This window comes from Carassius gibelio, chromosome A4 (genome assembly GCF_023724105.1).
Source record: "Carassius gibelio isolate Cgi1373 ecotype wild population from Czech Republic chromosome A4, carGib1.2-hapl.c, whole genome shotgun sequence".
Taxonomy (NCBI): Eukaryota; Metazoa; Chordata; class Actinopteri; order Cypriniformes; family Cyprinidae; genus Carassius; species Carassius gibelio.
Window position 1 is genome coordinate 29,711,316 of NC_068374.1, and position 15,414 is coordinate 29,726,729.

General features: G+C 44.6%; 1 protein-coding gene across 1 annotated transcript in view; it reads left to right on the forward strand.

Annotated features, from left to right (window-relative positions):
- The window catches only part of LOC127971109 (deleted in malignant brain tumors 1 protein-like), a 58,455-nt gene that overhangs the window by 14,325 nt on the left and 28,716 nt on the right, over positions 1-15,414 (forward strand). Inside the window, 2 exon segments of the mRNA XM_052573918.1 lie at positions 3,810-4,108; positions 5,075-5,389. Coding sequence (XP_052429878.1) covers positions 3,810-4,108; positions 5,075-5,389 — 614 coding nt within the window.

Consider the following 15,414-nt stretch of genomic DNA (forward strand, 5'->3'; position numbering starts at 1 on the left):
TCCTGCTTCAAGGCCATCAGGTCCAAGGGGAGATCCCAAGAGGGTACCAGATGAGGGTGCAGAGGGTTCAGCCTCCTTGCCCCCTTAAGGAACCTGATGACCAGGTCATGCTTCCCAATGGACTTGCCATCTACTGCATTGTGATGTGCGGCAATAGCAGCAACATACTCTTTGAGAGTGGAGGGATACAGCCTTCACTCCAGCCCATCTTGCAGAAAGGAGAGCACAACCGCGATTGGGCATCTACGGGGGTCTTCCTGGCGGGAAAAACATCAATCGATAAACAGGTTCCACTTCAGCGCATAGGCGTGTAGGGTCCCCTCAGACAGGGAGTAGAAAAGCTGGCAGTGGGACGTGTCCAGGGAGGCGAACAGGTCTACCTGAGTGTCCCCGAAGTGTCTCCAGATCAGCTGGACGGTCTCGGGGTGGAGTCGCCATTCTCACAGAAGGGCAGGCTGTCATTAGAGCTCGTCGGCTGGACGATTGAGCTTGCCTGGGACGTGAACAGCATGAAGTGTCCCCAGATGTTTCTGACTCCAAAGGAAGAGATGACGGGCGATTTGCGACATGCGACGGGAGCGCAGACCGCCTTGGTGGTTGATGTACGCAAAGGTTGCAGTGTTGTCCGTACGGACCAGAACATGCTTGTCGCGTAGCCCCGATCTGAAGTGGCACAGAGCATGCCACACTGCCAGCAACTCGAGGCAATTGATATGCCACTGCAGGCGAGGCCCTGTCCAGGTGCCTGAAGCTACATGCCCATTGCACATGGCACCCCAGTCGATGGCGGAGGCATCTGTTGAAACAACAACATGCCTGGACACTTGCACTAGGGGAACCCCTGCCTATAGAAGGCAAGGTCCGACCACAGGCTGAAGGTTTGGTGGCAGGATGGGGTAACCAAGACCTGGTGTGTGCCGCATTGCCATGCCCATCTCGGGACTCGATCGTGAAACCAACGCTGAAGCGGTCTCATATGAAGCACCCCAAGCAGCATGACTCGTGCACCCCATCCTGGCCCTCTTGAAACCCAGAGAAACAGGAAACTGCTCTTTTGTTGAATGTTCGGGTACCACTGGATGGGGAGCCAGTGGCAGAACAGAACAAAAAGTAAACCAAAGATTCTCCACCCGGCCCTTCTCCAGGGGAAGGAGCGGTGCCTTCGCCATCTCCTGAAGAGCAGGATCCTGAGACTCCATGTCACCCGTCTCAGGGGCGCCACTTGCCCTGGCGCTTTACGGGCCGGGTTGGGGCAGAGGTGGAGGCAGCACTAGGGCACCCTTGGCGACGTGCAGGCGGAGGAGCTGTGACTGGCAGCTGGGTGACAGCAGCAGCGGGCCGCCGGAGCAGGATGTGTCTGATTGCCTCCGTCTGCTTCTGCTTCTGCAGAAAAAGGTGCCCTCCAGGACCTAGTGATCTCCTCATTCACTTCTGTGAAGAATGGAAATGGAGGTGGCTGCCGACAATCAGAATGCGGCACCCCCAAGAACCAATCATCCAGCCTTGAACGTTCGGGATATGGAGGTGCCTTCCATGGCAACCCAACGCTCTCAGCGGCCCGGGCAAGCATAGCAGTCAGCTCTGGATCTGACTGGAAAAGTGAGGGGCCCGTGGAGACTCACTCGGCGGTGAAGCCCTCATTGTGATCCTCAGATCACCCTGGCCATAAGCCGAAGTAGCCCTCCTCTTAAAGGAGAAACTAAAATGGGGCATAGGGAGGGGGAGTCCACCTTGTTTGATGAAAAGGAGCCTTGATCGCAACATCGCGATGATCATGTTCCTACAAGGAGAACATGACTCATCCATGAACACTGCCTCAGCGTGCTCGAGGCCCAGGCACGAGATGCAGTGATCGTGACCATCAGATGGAGCCAGGAAGCAACCACATCCAGAAATGCACGAGTGGAAAGACATCTTTAAAAAGACACCCCGTCACTCGTGGAGCTCTTTTAGTAATTACACTTTTACACTGGACCACAAGCAATATGGATTGTGTGCCTCTCCTCTCTTCCACCAGACTATGGGACCCTGATTTCCAAAGGAAATGCAAAATTTACTTTCATCAGGGAACATAACTTTGGACCACTCAGCAGCAGTCCAGTCCTTTTTGTCTTTAGATGCTTCTGGCACTGTCTGTTGTTCAAAAGTGGCGTGACACAAGGAATGCGACAGCTGAAACCCATGTCTTTCATATGTCTGTTAGTAGTGGTTTTTGAAGCACTCACTCCAGCTGCAGTCCACTTTTTTGTGAATCTCCCCCACATTTTTGAATGGGTTTTATTTCACAATCCTCTCCTGGGTGCAGTTATCCCTATTGCTTGTACACTTTTTTCTACCACATATTTTCCTTCCCTTTGCCTCTCTATTAATGTGCTTGGACATAGCTCTGTGAACAGCCAGTCTCTTTAGCAATGTCCTTTTGTGTCTTTCCCTCCTTGTGCAAGGTGTCAGTGGCCGTCTTTTGGACAACTGTCAAGTCAGCATTCTTCCACATGATTGTGTACAGAACTAGACTGAGAGACCATTTAAAGGCTTTTGCAGGTGTTTTGAGTTAATTAGCTGATTAGAGTGTGGCACCAGATGTCTTCAATATTGAACCTTTTCACAATATTCAAATTTTCTGAGATACTGAATTTGGGATTTTCCTTAGTTGTCAGTTATAATCATCAAAATTCAAATAAATTAACATTTGAAATATATCAGTCTGTGCGTAATGAATGAATATAATATGCAAGTTTTTTTGAATGGAATTAGTGAAATAAATCAACTTTTTGGTGATATTCTAATTATATGACCATAATTCTCTCTCGCTTTCTATTGTTACATTCTCCTTTTCATTTACAGATTTTGAGACTGTAAGGTTGGTTGGTGGTAACAGTTCCTGCAGTGGTAGAGTCGAGGTGAATATAGATGGTCAGTGGGGAACAGTGTGTGATTGGAACTGGGATCTGACTGATGCTGCAGTGGTGTGTAGAGAGCTGAGCTGTGGAGAGGCTTTAAATGCAGTGTATGGGGCTTACTTTGGACAAGGATCAGGACCAATCTGGATGGATGACGTGGCCTGTAGTGGATCAGAGTCCACCCTGAAGGACTGTAGATCATTAGGATGGGGTGTTCATAACTGTGATCATCGATATGATGCTGGAGTCATTTGCTCAGGTGAGCTGCTCCATACCTCACCTTTTTAATGCATCACTGATCAGACTTTTGTTCATAAACATAATTTATGAAATTTAAACTAACTGGTATGTAATTTAATAAAAAAAAACATTTCATGAACAATTAATTGATAATTAATATATTTTATGGTCAAAACATATTACTTTAATTGGTAACACTTTAGAATAAGGTTCCATTAGTTAATGTTAGTTAACTACTTTCGTTAACATGAACTAAGCAAGAACAATCCTTCTACAGCATTTATAAGTCTTAGTTCATGTTAATTTCAACATTTACTAATGCATTATTTAAATCAAAAGTTGTGCTTGTTAACATTAGTTAATGCACTGTTAATTACCATGAACTAACAATTAATAACTGTATTTTCATTAACTAACATTAACGAAGATGAATAAATACAGTAATAAATGTATTATTCATTGTTTGTTCATGTTAATTAATACATTAACTAACATTAACTAATGGAACCTTATTCTAAAGTGTTACCCTTTAATCCATTAATATCGTTTTATTAATTAAGGGACTTTCTGTTGATTTATGTCTGTACATGTATCTTAATCATAGTGACAAGTGGTCTTGTGTGTTGTGTAAATGTGATCAGAAACTATAAACTATGGACGATTTACAAGACTTGCTGATGGACCTCACCTGTGCTCTGGGAGATTAGAGATCCTTCGTGATCAGACGTGGATGTCAGTGTGTGACACTGTCTTTGACCAGCAGGATGCAGAGGTTGTGTGTAGAGAGCTCGACTGTGGGGCTCCTGTACAGGTGCTGGGAGCAGCTGCTTTTGACAAAGGAAATACTCGGATGTGGACACAAGAGATTCAGTGCAGAGGAGATGAATCACACATTCGACGCTGCCCATCATCAACTTCAAATAATATAAACTGCACCCATGACAATCACATAAAACTGATGTGTTCTGGTATCATTTTTGAACTAATCTTATTGTTAAATTGACTAATATTGTACAGGGCTTGACTTTAACAATGTTGGTGGATATCATTAGTGACATGTAACACAGTTATTAGCAACTTTAGTCCTTGAGAACGCTAAATTTAGTTGTATCAAATGTAACATTTCTAAAATGCTACATGAAAAGCCTGTTAGAATTTCAAGATGTCTTAAATTTGCGGATAGAAAGGCAAGAATCACGAAAGGCTATGGATTAATGTGATAAAGCTTCAAAAGACTATGTTTGTATTGAACAATGAGCTCTGTATGAGCTCAAAATACAACACAAGTGTTTTTTTCTTATGTATCCAGGCCCAGCTGGATTGTTTTTTTTATTTGAGAAAGGCTTAGCAAGCACTTCGGAACCTTTGAGGTAAGAACTGCCCAATGCCCAATTTTTAATCTGTATTGTAAATCATGTTGTTTTATGGTTTAATGTGTTACTAGACATTGCCCTACTCAACTCATATGATATTAATTTTATTTGTGCAAAAAAGCTCTTAAAATGCTTAATTTAAAAAATCCTGCAGATACTCTGTAAATATATGGAAACAAACAAAAGAAAAGACAGTTCAACAAAAAATTTCAAATCAGGTTTAGAATTGCTGGTATATGACCCAGCACAAAGAATCATGTACTAAATCATGACATTTGCATTTAAAGAAGTCTTAAATTTAGCTACAGTGTTTAAGCATACTATAGTCAACTTTAATCATATAAAATGTAATTTCCTAAAAACAAAATTGTGCCCAATGAAAATGCTGAGTGGCTATAACTTTTGAAAACCACTAGCCACAGTGGCCAGTGGCTGGTGAACAAAAATGTTAATGTCAAGCCCTGCTTTAATTGTATTAAACAGAACCAACTGAAGAATTAATCATTATTCATACTATTATCTTTCCTGTTCTGTCTCATTAAGACCATGTTCTTTGTTCAGGTTACACTGATCTCAGACTGGTAAACGGCCCTGACATCTGTTCTGGTCGTGTCGAACGTCAGTACTTCAGTAAATGGGGCACAGTGTGTGATGCATGCTGGGATATGAGAGCTACCAGTGTCCTCTGTAGACAGCTGAATTGTGGGATTGCTGTGTCTGTTGTGGGATCAGACTGGTTTGGAGAGGGAAGTGGTGAAATCTGGGCAGATGTGTTTGATTGTGACGGGAATGAAACAAAACTCTCAGAATGTTCCATCTCTTCATGGAGTCGAGCGGAATGTTCAAAAAGTCAAGATGTTGGAGTCATCTGCTCTGGTGAGAGGATTTTACGGAAAAATGCTTTTTGTAGTGCAATATTTGACCAAATGTGTTAAAATTACGGTTATTTTCATCAGTTACGGCTCGCTAGCTCTAGTAAAAGAGCAACAAAGAGATGAAATAGTTCAGTCAGATCACATTTATTTGAATGAATTATAATAGTTATTTGAATTAATCGTTTGATCGAGCAAGATAAAGATGACAGTAGTGTGTGTGTGTGTCTGTGCATCTCTCTCTACAAACAATTTGTGAGTTTTGTTACTTTAGTTAAAAAGATACTTGTTGCTGAGGAATATAATGCAGTGATCCAGTATCTAATGTTAATCCAGTTTATAAATAAATGTCGCGGGGCAGCGTTGACAAGTTTTGGCTTACTCCTGAATGTGGCCTACTCCTGGCCTACTTCTGTGTAGGAAGTCTCTCTCTCTCTCTCTCTCTGGAGCATGCTGGGAATTGGGAAGGGATTACATGGGAGGGTGATCTAGGTGAGAGGAAATTTTTACAACTTTCACAGTTACTTGCTTTTCATTTTATTTTATTCAATTATTTAAATTGAAAAAATAAATAAATTAATACAAAAAAAAAAAAAAAAAAAAACTGAGTTTGTTTTCCGTGAGAGTTGTGGCTTGTCGGAGGTAGGGATGGCGTCTCACACAGTGTGCAGGCGTCAGGCCTGTCGCTCTAGCACGGGATCAGGTGTGTGATGGACATGACAGAACGCGTGGGCCATGATAATATCATCTTGGCTTCTAGGATGAACAAGGCCGTAGTGATATTTCTGAAAGAAGAAAATCTGGTTCATGTTTTGATCGAGAGTGGGATTTCAGTAAGTGGCTCATTTGTTCCTGTTCAACCTTTAGTTTCAATCACGATGAAGGTGATGGTTTCTAATGTTCTGACTTTTATTCCGGATGCCAACATTGAGCGAGAGCTTTCTCGATTTGGAAAACTTGCCAGTGGAATTAGAATGGTTCCACTTGGTTGTAAAAATGCTGCTTTACGACACGTGTTGCAGTTTAGGCGACAGGTGTACATGTTTTTAAATGGACCAACGCTGAATATTTATTCGTTTTATATGTGTGCCTCAATCCTGAGCGAGTAATTGTACATTTGAACACAGAGAACTATATATTTGCAAGCACATTACATTATATTTTGAACAGACATTGATCGCTTGATCGAAATCCCTTGAGCAAAGAAAAAACTATTCAGTGCTCAATAAATGATGTTCTCGTTAACAAGGTTTGGGAGGAGCGCATCAGATACTTAACCTAATCAACACAGGTGGACCACAATCTAGTAATCAATCCCGCAGTATAAATATCGCTGACTTACCTCTATCCATTGATGGGTAATCAGCATTCAATCCGCTCTGTCTGTCATCTTATCACAGACCCAATCTTCCTTCCAACGAAGAGATCTGTACCGGGGATTTTTCAGATCTGCCACTTTTCCGGACCCACGATCACTCCTACCTCGCCAAACATGGCTGACAAACACCATTAAGCTTCATCGCGACTGCTGCTCTTCTCGCAATGCAACACGTTGTGGCCAATAGACCATGCAAATCCCAGAGCCCGAGCTCGCCTCGCTCCCACTCAAGACCGGGCTCTCCTCGAGCGCTGGATCGCAGCAGCAGCAACCAGCCTGGGCCGCACCCCAGTTCTCACCGCAGCAAGTCTCTCTCGCTTCCCGTCACGGCCCAGCCTTTTCACCATGGCTTTTCCAGCCGCAGCACAGTTTGAGGCTGCCTCCTCTAGCAGCTAAAGTTGTTAAATGACGTCATGACGTAATTCTGTTGGATGATGATGCCATTTAACCACGAAGCCAACACATTTTTTTTCAAGGCGAGCCATCCAGACCGAAATGTCTGAAGACATTACATTTGCCCTACCGTGCATGTTTAAACCTCACTTAGATGATACAGACATAAGTTGCATGCAATTATTCTGGCAGGACCTATTTATTTAGGTAAGGCAAGTTTATTTATATAGCACATTTCGTACAAAATGGTAATTCAAAGTGCTTAACATAAAACAAAGTGAAATAATTATGAAGGGAAATAATATAATAAATAAATAAAACAAGCAATTTTTTAACTTTTTAAAAATGATTTTAAAAAATGTACTTATTTAAAATGAATTTAAAAACTGTTAGAAACAGAAAAAAAAAGTTTGGACATTGCACAAGTGCTCATTCAATAAATGCACAGCTTAACACATGAGTTTTAAGTCTAGATTTAAATGTGACTAGTGTATTAGCACATCTGATCTCTTCTGGAAGCTGATTCCAACTGCGGGCGGCATAGTAACTAAAATGTTAAAAGCCGACTCCCCTTGTTTGTGTGAACCTTTGGTATTTCATACTGACTAGATCCTAGTGATCCGAGTGCTCTGTTAGGTTATATTCAGTGCACATATCTGCAATCTATCAAGGGACATATTTCACCATTTACTTGCGTGATCACTCAGAATTTATCTAAAACACAACTACCCTTGTGTTTTGCTGCAGGACAGCAAGGGTGAGTAAAATTTCTGTTGCCTTTTCTGGACTGTAATACGAAAAGCATACAAAGTAAATATCTTTAGAATCTGCTTGAAAGTGAATAGCACATAACTGCAATCATCTTTACCATTTTAACTACGTCGGTTGGTACAATGTTTTACAAAACTAAACATGCTTCATCGTTTTCAAAGCCCCTGTTTCCACAGTCCATCCTACAACGCGAAAACAGTATTCCAAATTTATCCACTCTGGAGACCGTTTAAAAAAGCCAGAAGGCCAAAACTAGCGGAAAACATGCTTCCAGCAGGAACGTACTAATGTGGACAAGGCTTGAGGTATTTTCAAACCAGGCAACCAATTGCTAAGCTGGTAACACAGTAGGCTACCCAGGCACTTTTTTTTTATTTTTTTTTTTTTTTTCAAGCTCAAGCCGCAGGTGGCTCAAGAAGCTATCCCTCCCCACTGCCACAGCAGTTTCTGCTCCCGAAGGAGCCTCTATCCATATTTCTCCACTGCCGCAGCAGTGTCTGCTCCCGCAGGAGCCTCTATCCATATTTCTCCACTGCCACAGCAGTGTCTGCTCCCGCAGGAGCCTCTATCCATATTTATCCACTGCCGCAGCAGTGTCTGCTCCCGCAGGAGCCTCTATCCATATTTCTTCACTGCCGCAGCAGTATCTGCTCCCGCAGGAGCCTCTATCCATATTTCTCCACTGCCGCAGCAGTGTCTGCTCCCGCAGGAGCCTCTATCTATAATTATCCACCACTGCAGCAGCGTCTGCTCCCGCAGGAGCCTCTTCCATATCTAACCACTGCCACAGCAGTGTCTGCTCCAGCAGGAGCCTCTATATATATTTCTACCAGAAAGACTCGGGAGATAGAGGAATGTACGAAGCATACATTTATTGACAGCTCAGCGAGCACAATTATAAATTTCTTTGGCGGAAGGCCCCGTCCATGGTTCGTAATCCGAGGGTAGCGAATCTGCATTTCCTGCCTGAAGACCGAAGGCAGGGGCGCAGCAGACCCCCCTGGAAGGTAAGGACAGGACCATCCTGGTGGTGGTGGGGAGGGTGGAGGTTGTTGTTGCGTCGGCATCTGCGAACTCAAACATGTGTAAGTACGATCTTTTATACAGGAGTATAAAGACGTGATTGGATAATGATGAAGGTAATTAGTGACGAAGTGATTGAGTCTTCCTGGCAGAACTTAGGCTAAAGCTTCCATTTCTACCAGAAAGACTCGGGAGATAGAGGAATGTACGAAGCATACATTTATTGACAGCTCAGCGAGCACAATTATAAATTTCTTTGGCGGAAGGCTCCGTCCATGGTTCGTAATCCGAGGGTAGCGAATCTGCATTTCCTGCCTGAAGACCGAAGGCAGGGGCGCAGCAGACTCCCAAAATTAGGTGGATTATGAGACCTCCAGACGGGGCCAGCCTTCCCCCCAAAAAAGTAGATAAAGTATACCCACCAGTTGTGAATCCTAAGGTTCCTGGAAGAAATAGAAAGAGAGTTAGCATGACCAGTAAAATGACGTTAGATTAAACTTTTTAAGTTTTTTACAGGAATAGCCGCAATAGGCCAGACACAGACAGAAACGATAGGCAGACACAGACAGCCACGATAGGTAGGCATGGACAGGCCTTGATAGACCAACAGAAATAGCCACGATAGGCAGACACAGACAGCCACGATAGGCAGGCACAGACAGGCCTCGATAGACCAACAGAAATAGCCACGATAGGCAGACACAGACAGGCCTCGATAGACCAACAGAAATAGCCATGATAGGCAGACACGGACAGGCCCCGATAGGCCGACCATAAATAGCCACGATAGGCCAGACGCAGACAGCCACGATAGGCAAACGCGGACAGGCCCCAATTGGCCGAACATAAATAGCCCGATAGGCCAGACGCAGACAGCCACGATAGGCAGACACAGACAGGCCCCAATAGACCGTACATAAATAGCCACGATAGGCCAGACGGAGACAGCCACGATAGGCAGACACAGACAGGCCCCGATAGACCAACATAAATAGCCACGATAGGCCTCACGCAGACAGCCACAGTAGGCAGACACAGACAGGCCTCAATAGACCAACAGAAATAGCCACGATAGGCCAGACGCAGACAGCCACGATAGGCAGACGCAGACAGGCCTCGATAGACCATACGGAATAGCCATGATAGGCAGAACACAGACAGCCTCGATAGACCGTACAGAAAAATAGCCATGATAGCCAGACACAGACAGGCCTCGATAGACCATATATAAATAGCCACGATAGGCCAGACGCAGACAGCCAAAATAGGCAGACGCAGACAGGCCTCGATAGACCGTAAAGAAATAGCCATGATGGCCAGACACAGATAGGCCTCGATAGACCATACAGAAAAATAGCCATGATAGCCAGACACGGACAGGCCTCGATACACCAACGGAAATAGCCACAATAGGCCAGACGCAGACAGCCACGATAGGCACACACGGACAGGCCTCGATAGACCGTACAGAAATAGCCACAATAGGCCAGACGCAGACAGCCACGACAGGCAGACGCAAGACAGGCCTCGATAGACCATGATTAGCCACGATAGGCAGACGCAGACAGGCCTTGATAGACCGTACATAAATAGCCACGATAGGCCAGACGCAGACAGCCACAATGGCAGACACAGACAGGCCTCAATAGGCCGTACAGAAATAGCCACAATAGGCAGACACAGGACAGGCCTGAATAGACCGTACAGAAAAATAGCCATGATGGCCGGACACGGACAGGCCTTGATAGGCCGTACAGAAATAGCCACGATAGGCCAGACACAGACAGCCACGATAGGCAGACACGGACAGGCCTCGATAGGCCGTACAGAAATAGCCATTATAGCCACACACAGATAGGCCTCGATAGACCGTACAGAAATAGCCACAATAGGCCAGACACAGACATGCCACAATAGGCAGACATGGGACAGGCCTTGATAGACCGTACAGAAAAATAGCCATAATAGCCGGACACGGACAGGTCTCGATAGACCGTACAGAAATAGCCACGATAGGCAGACACAGACAGCCACAATAGGCAGACATGGGACAGGCCTTGATAGACCGTACAGAAAAATAGCCATGATAGCCGGACACGGACAGGTCTCGATCGACCGTACAGAAATAGCCACGATAGGCAGACACAGACAGGCCTCGAAAGACCATACAGAAATAGCCACAAAGGCCAGACATGTACAGGCCTTGATAGACCATACAGATATAGTAACACCACCACCAGTAATTGCATGAATTTACCTGATTAGTTACAGGAGAGCTTGCTGAGCTTCAATAATGGTTTTGAATCAGTTCTGATGTATGATTCAAATGCTGAGGAAGACCATCTGCCCATGATCTTAACAGCTGATGTAGAGATCCCTCGTTCAGCTGCCCCAATTCTGAATGAATGGCCAGTAGATAGACTGCAGCTTTGAGAACAGTGGTTAAGTGAGTTCTAAACAGCCTTGGAAACGGGTGCTCCGTTAGGAAAAATAGAGCTGGTGCGTTTTAGAAATTCTAGGTCGGATTTTAAGAAATTTCACCATGCAGAGAAGGGACAGGATTTATTGATTTTAGAATTGTTAAGGTGACACCAGAACCTTGCACATCGGTTTTTGAGTGCTTGAGGAGAGTGTGAAGAATTTTTGGTGCGAATCATAGATCTGAAGGAAATGCCGCGAGCAGGATCAAATTGATTGGTTTGAAGTGAATTCCCCTGGAAGCATAACCTGTAGAAGGCAGATAAACACTGCCTCGAGAAGAATATTGAGGTACTTCGAAGGAAGGCCGTAGCAGATGGAAGTAATTAATTTTGCAATATGGGCAGGGTAATAGGCAGACATTGTCTTTAATTTGTTGGAAGATTTAGCTAACCCCTCAAGTAGTAATAGAACTGAATAACCAAAAGGCTTGAAAATTAGATTATAAAATTTAGCGTGGATTAGATGCTGGCAAGGAGTCTGCGAATAGAGAAAATTTAAGATTGCGATTTTTTTTTTTTTTTTTATTAAGACGAGAAGGAGCAACGGTCGAATATAGAATAGGAACGCAAAAACTGGAAGGAAAAACATTAGAGCGGACCATGCAACGTGTAGGCTTGATTGTAGAGGGAGCGACACCTTAGAAATGTGATTTCCAGCTGACGTAAGCACTTCGTTCAGTATTATGTCTGCTAACGGAGGGCAGACTGAAGAATCCGGGTTGGCTGAGGGCACAGCTGTCTGAAGTCTAAAAGTGTAAAGTGAAAGCCGCAACAGCCGAGTAAGAGTGATGAACCAACACCAGTAGATGCGCGAAATAAACAAGCCTTGATTGTAGCTTAACCCCTTAACTGTCACTCCCCAATTTTTTTTTATTTATTTTTTATTTTATTTTATTAAGTTTACGTATCAGAGGTTAAGTTTAAAATACGCATAAATCGAATTGACTTAAGCTTACTAGCACACATTGCTAATCTTAATGTAAACAATTAAACATTGTTTGTCTTAGTAATCTTATCAAATTCTGAACATTTCCACTTAATTTTTCTGATGACGTCAGTTTGACAGCATGAGCAGAACCTCCTTAACGTGCCCCTCCAGCCGTTAGTTAGCTATGAGTGATGGGCGGTCACACTGCACTTTTCTCTCCATTGACTCCATTCATACGCATGCGAATGCGTCGGACCGGAAACGCAAGCTTATGCGAAATTTCGCATTTCGCTGCGTTCCAAAGTTCAAGTTTGGTGAACTCTGACCAGGGAATTTGCATAACGCGAGGATGTGGACCAGTAGAAGAGCGATACATTGCTGCATGACCTCTCTGTACAAAAATTCAAAAAGGAAGCGCTATATAACTTTAGCTGTTGCGCAGCGTCCTATTTTATAATACATTAAAAGATTTATAAAAGAAAAGAAGCTGCATGGTTTGTAGTGTCGACGGGAACAGATGATACATTGGAATGACAACGTTTTATAATTTTTTATTTTTTTTTTCTTCTCTTCTTCTCCCCCTCCTCCCCTTAGGGTGTATATAGAGATACAGAGTAACGTTACAATATAATAAAACGCTTTCGACGCCTTCGCAAAAGACACAGTGCTAGCAAGCACATATTAATCCATCTTGTGATAATTGAGGGGAGACAGTTTATCTTGCTCCCGCCCATATTCGCAGTGGCGTTCGAAATAATTTCGCATGTTTAAAGTCTAGTGTGACCACGCCTTGAGACGGAGACCAGGAGTGCAAACAAACCATGCCTGCTAATTAATATTCGGTTTAAACTGGAGATGTCTCACTACTCTGAAATAAGGTCAGCAGCAACTCGTGTCACGTGGAGTTATATGCCTGCTGACTGAGCATTGAGCCGAATCTTACCTACGACTCAAAAGGAGGGTCCATATACGCATCAGCTTGGTAGATCCAGTGTTCATAATGCGCTAGCCCAAGAGTAAGCCATGTAAAGATGAGGTGAGAGCAGCGGTTCCCTGCATCTGCAACCATAGAATCCCATTAGAGTATGAACTTTTCAGGAATAACGCAAATGAAAGACTGAATAAACAATGATTAAAGCATAGGATTAAAACAGCGAATCTCAAGTGTGCTAGACAGAGCTTTTTTTTTTTTTTTTTTTTTCAGAAATGCGAAAAATCTTTATCAGTATAAAGATTGTAGGGTTTATGATTAGCCTTAAAGTGCCTCATTACGAAGAAGTTATTCAGAAAATTGCATGCACCATGATCAACATCTTAATTATGCTGTGCAAGTCTGCTAGATAAACAAGCACGAAACGCCCAGTGCTTTATTTGAACGTGTGAGTATAAATCCTTGCAGAGAATAAGTTAATGCCCAGGCGCCGCAAGTGCATAGAACGAAATGATACTTATAATGCTGTAGACTTGTGAAGTGATGGAGGCGAGATGCCGAAGAGACCGGCAGCCTTAATTCTGTCTGCTGGTCCGGAGAGACTTCATTCGTGCAGGTTCACGTGAGCGTACGGATGAATATTTGTTGATTGAGACCAAAGTCTTTTCAGGTGTTGAGACCCAAGCAGCACTGACGCGACATCTCGGAAAGCACCAGCGTTGCCAAGACCGTTTTTTTTTTTTTTTTTTTTTAAATAGTAGTAACTGGCGGTTTTGAGAACCTGGCAACCCTGGCCTGGAAGCACACGGAACTCCGCCAATGTTCACATCCTCTGCCGAGAAAAGCTTGTAAATCATCCAACACAAACGACTGCAGATAATCGCCGCGACACGGAGCTAAGCCAACGATCCCGTGTGCATCTTAGAGGAACGTCAAACTCTAGATAGTTTGCGGGGAACGAACTTAATTACAGCAAGTAGATGAATAAACACAACAGCTTGAGCAAGTACAATCGCGTCGGAATCTGCGGTTGTTGTCGCGTCGGCATCTGCGAACTCAAACATGTGTAAGTACGATCTTTTATACAGGAGTATAAAGACGTGATTGGATAATGATGAAGGTAATTAGTGACGAAGTGATTGAGTCTTCCTGGCAGAACTTAGCCTAAAGCTTCCATTTATCCACCGACGCAGCAGCGTCTGCTCCCGCAGGAGCTTATCTATATTTATTTACCGCCGCAGCAGCAAATGCTCCCGTAGTAACCTCTATCTATATCTATCCACCGCCGCAGCAGCGTCTGCTCCCGCAGGAGCCTCTATCTATATTTATCCACCAACGCAGCAGCGTCTGCTCCCGCAGGAGCTTCTATCTATTGTGGCGGGGTGGAAGGAATACGCAGGAGCAAGCTCAAATGTAAAGCCCCGGAGTGTGGATTTTATTGTAAAGTGAAGGGTTGTGGGGGTGATGACAGTGATTCGGCGTGCAAAAGGAGCTCTCACTCGGGTCCAGGTGCAGGTGAGTCGATGGAGTGCTCGTGGCAAAGTCTTCTGGTCACAGGCTGCTTTCTGGTGGCAGAGAGAGAGGAGAGTCAGTGTGCTAGCTCATGGAGAGGCTTCTCACCCTTTCCCCTTTACCTTCTTCTCCTGTGGTCGGATGAGTCCCCGTCCGACTTGGAAACCCAGAAACCTTGCCTCCGTCAAGCCCAGGTGGCACTTCTGGGGGTTGACAGTGAGCCCAGCCCTACGTAGCTCCATCAGCACCCTCCGCAGACGGTCCAGGTGGTCTTCCCAGCGCTCGGAGTGGATGACCACATCATCCAGGGATGCTGCAGCGTAGGCCTGGTGAGGCCGCAGTTAGATGTCCATCATCCGTTGGAACATGGCCGGGGCCGCGTGTAGGCCGAACGGGAGGGTCCGGTATTGCCAGTGCCCACCAGGGGTACTGAAGGCGGTCTTGGGCTTGGCGGCTTCAGATAGGGGAACCTGCGAGTATCCCTTGGTGAGGTCCATGGTGGAGATATAGCGGGCCTGTCCCAGGCGATCGAGAAGCTCATCCACCCGAGGCATGGGGTAGCCGTCGAAAGTCGAGACCTCGTTCAGGCGGCGGAAATCATTGCAGAAGCGGA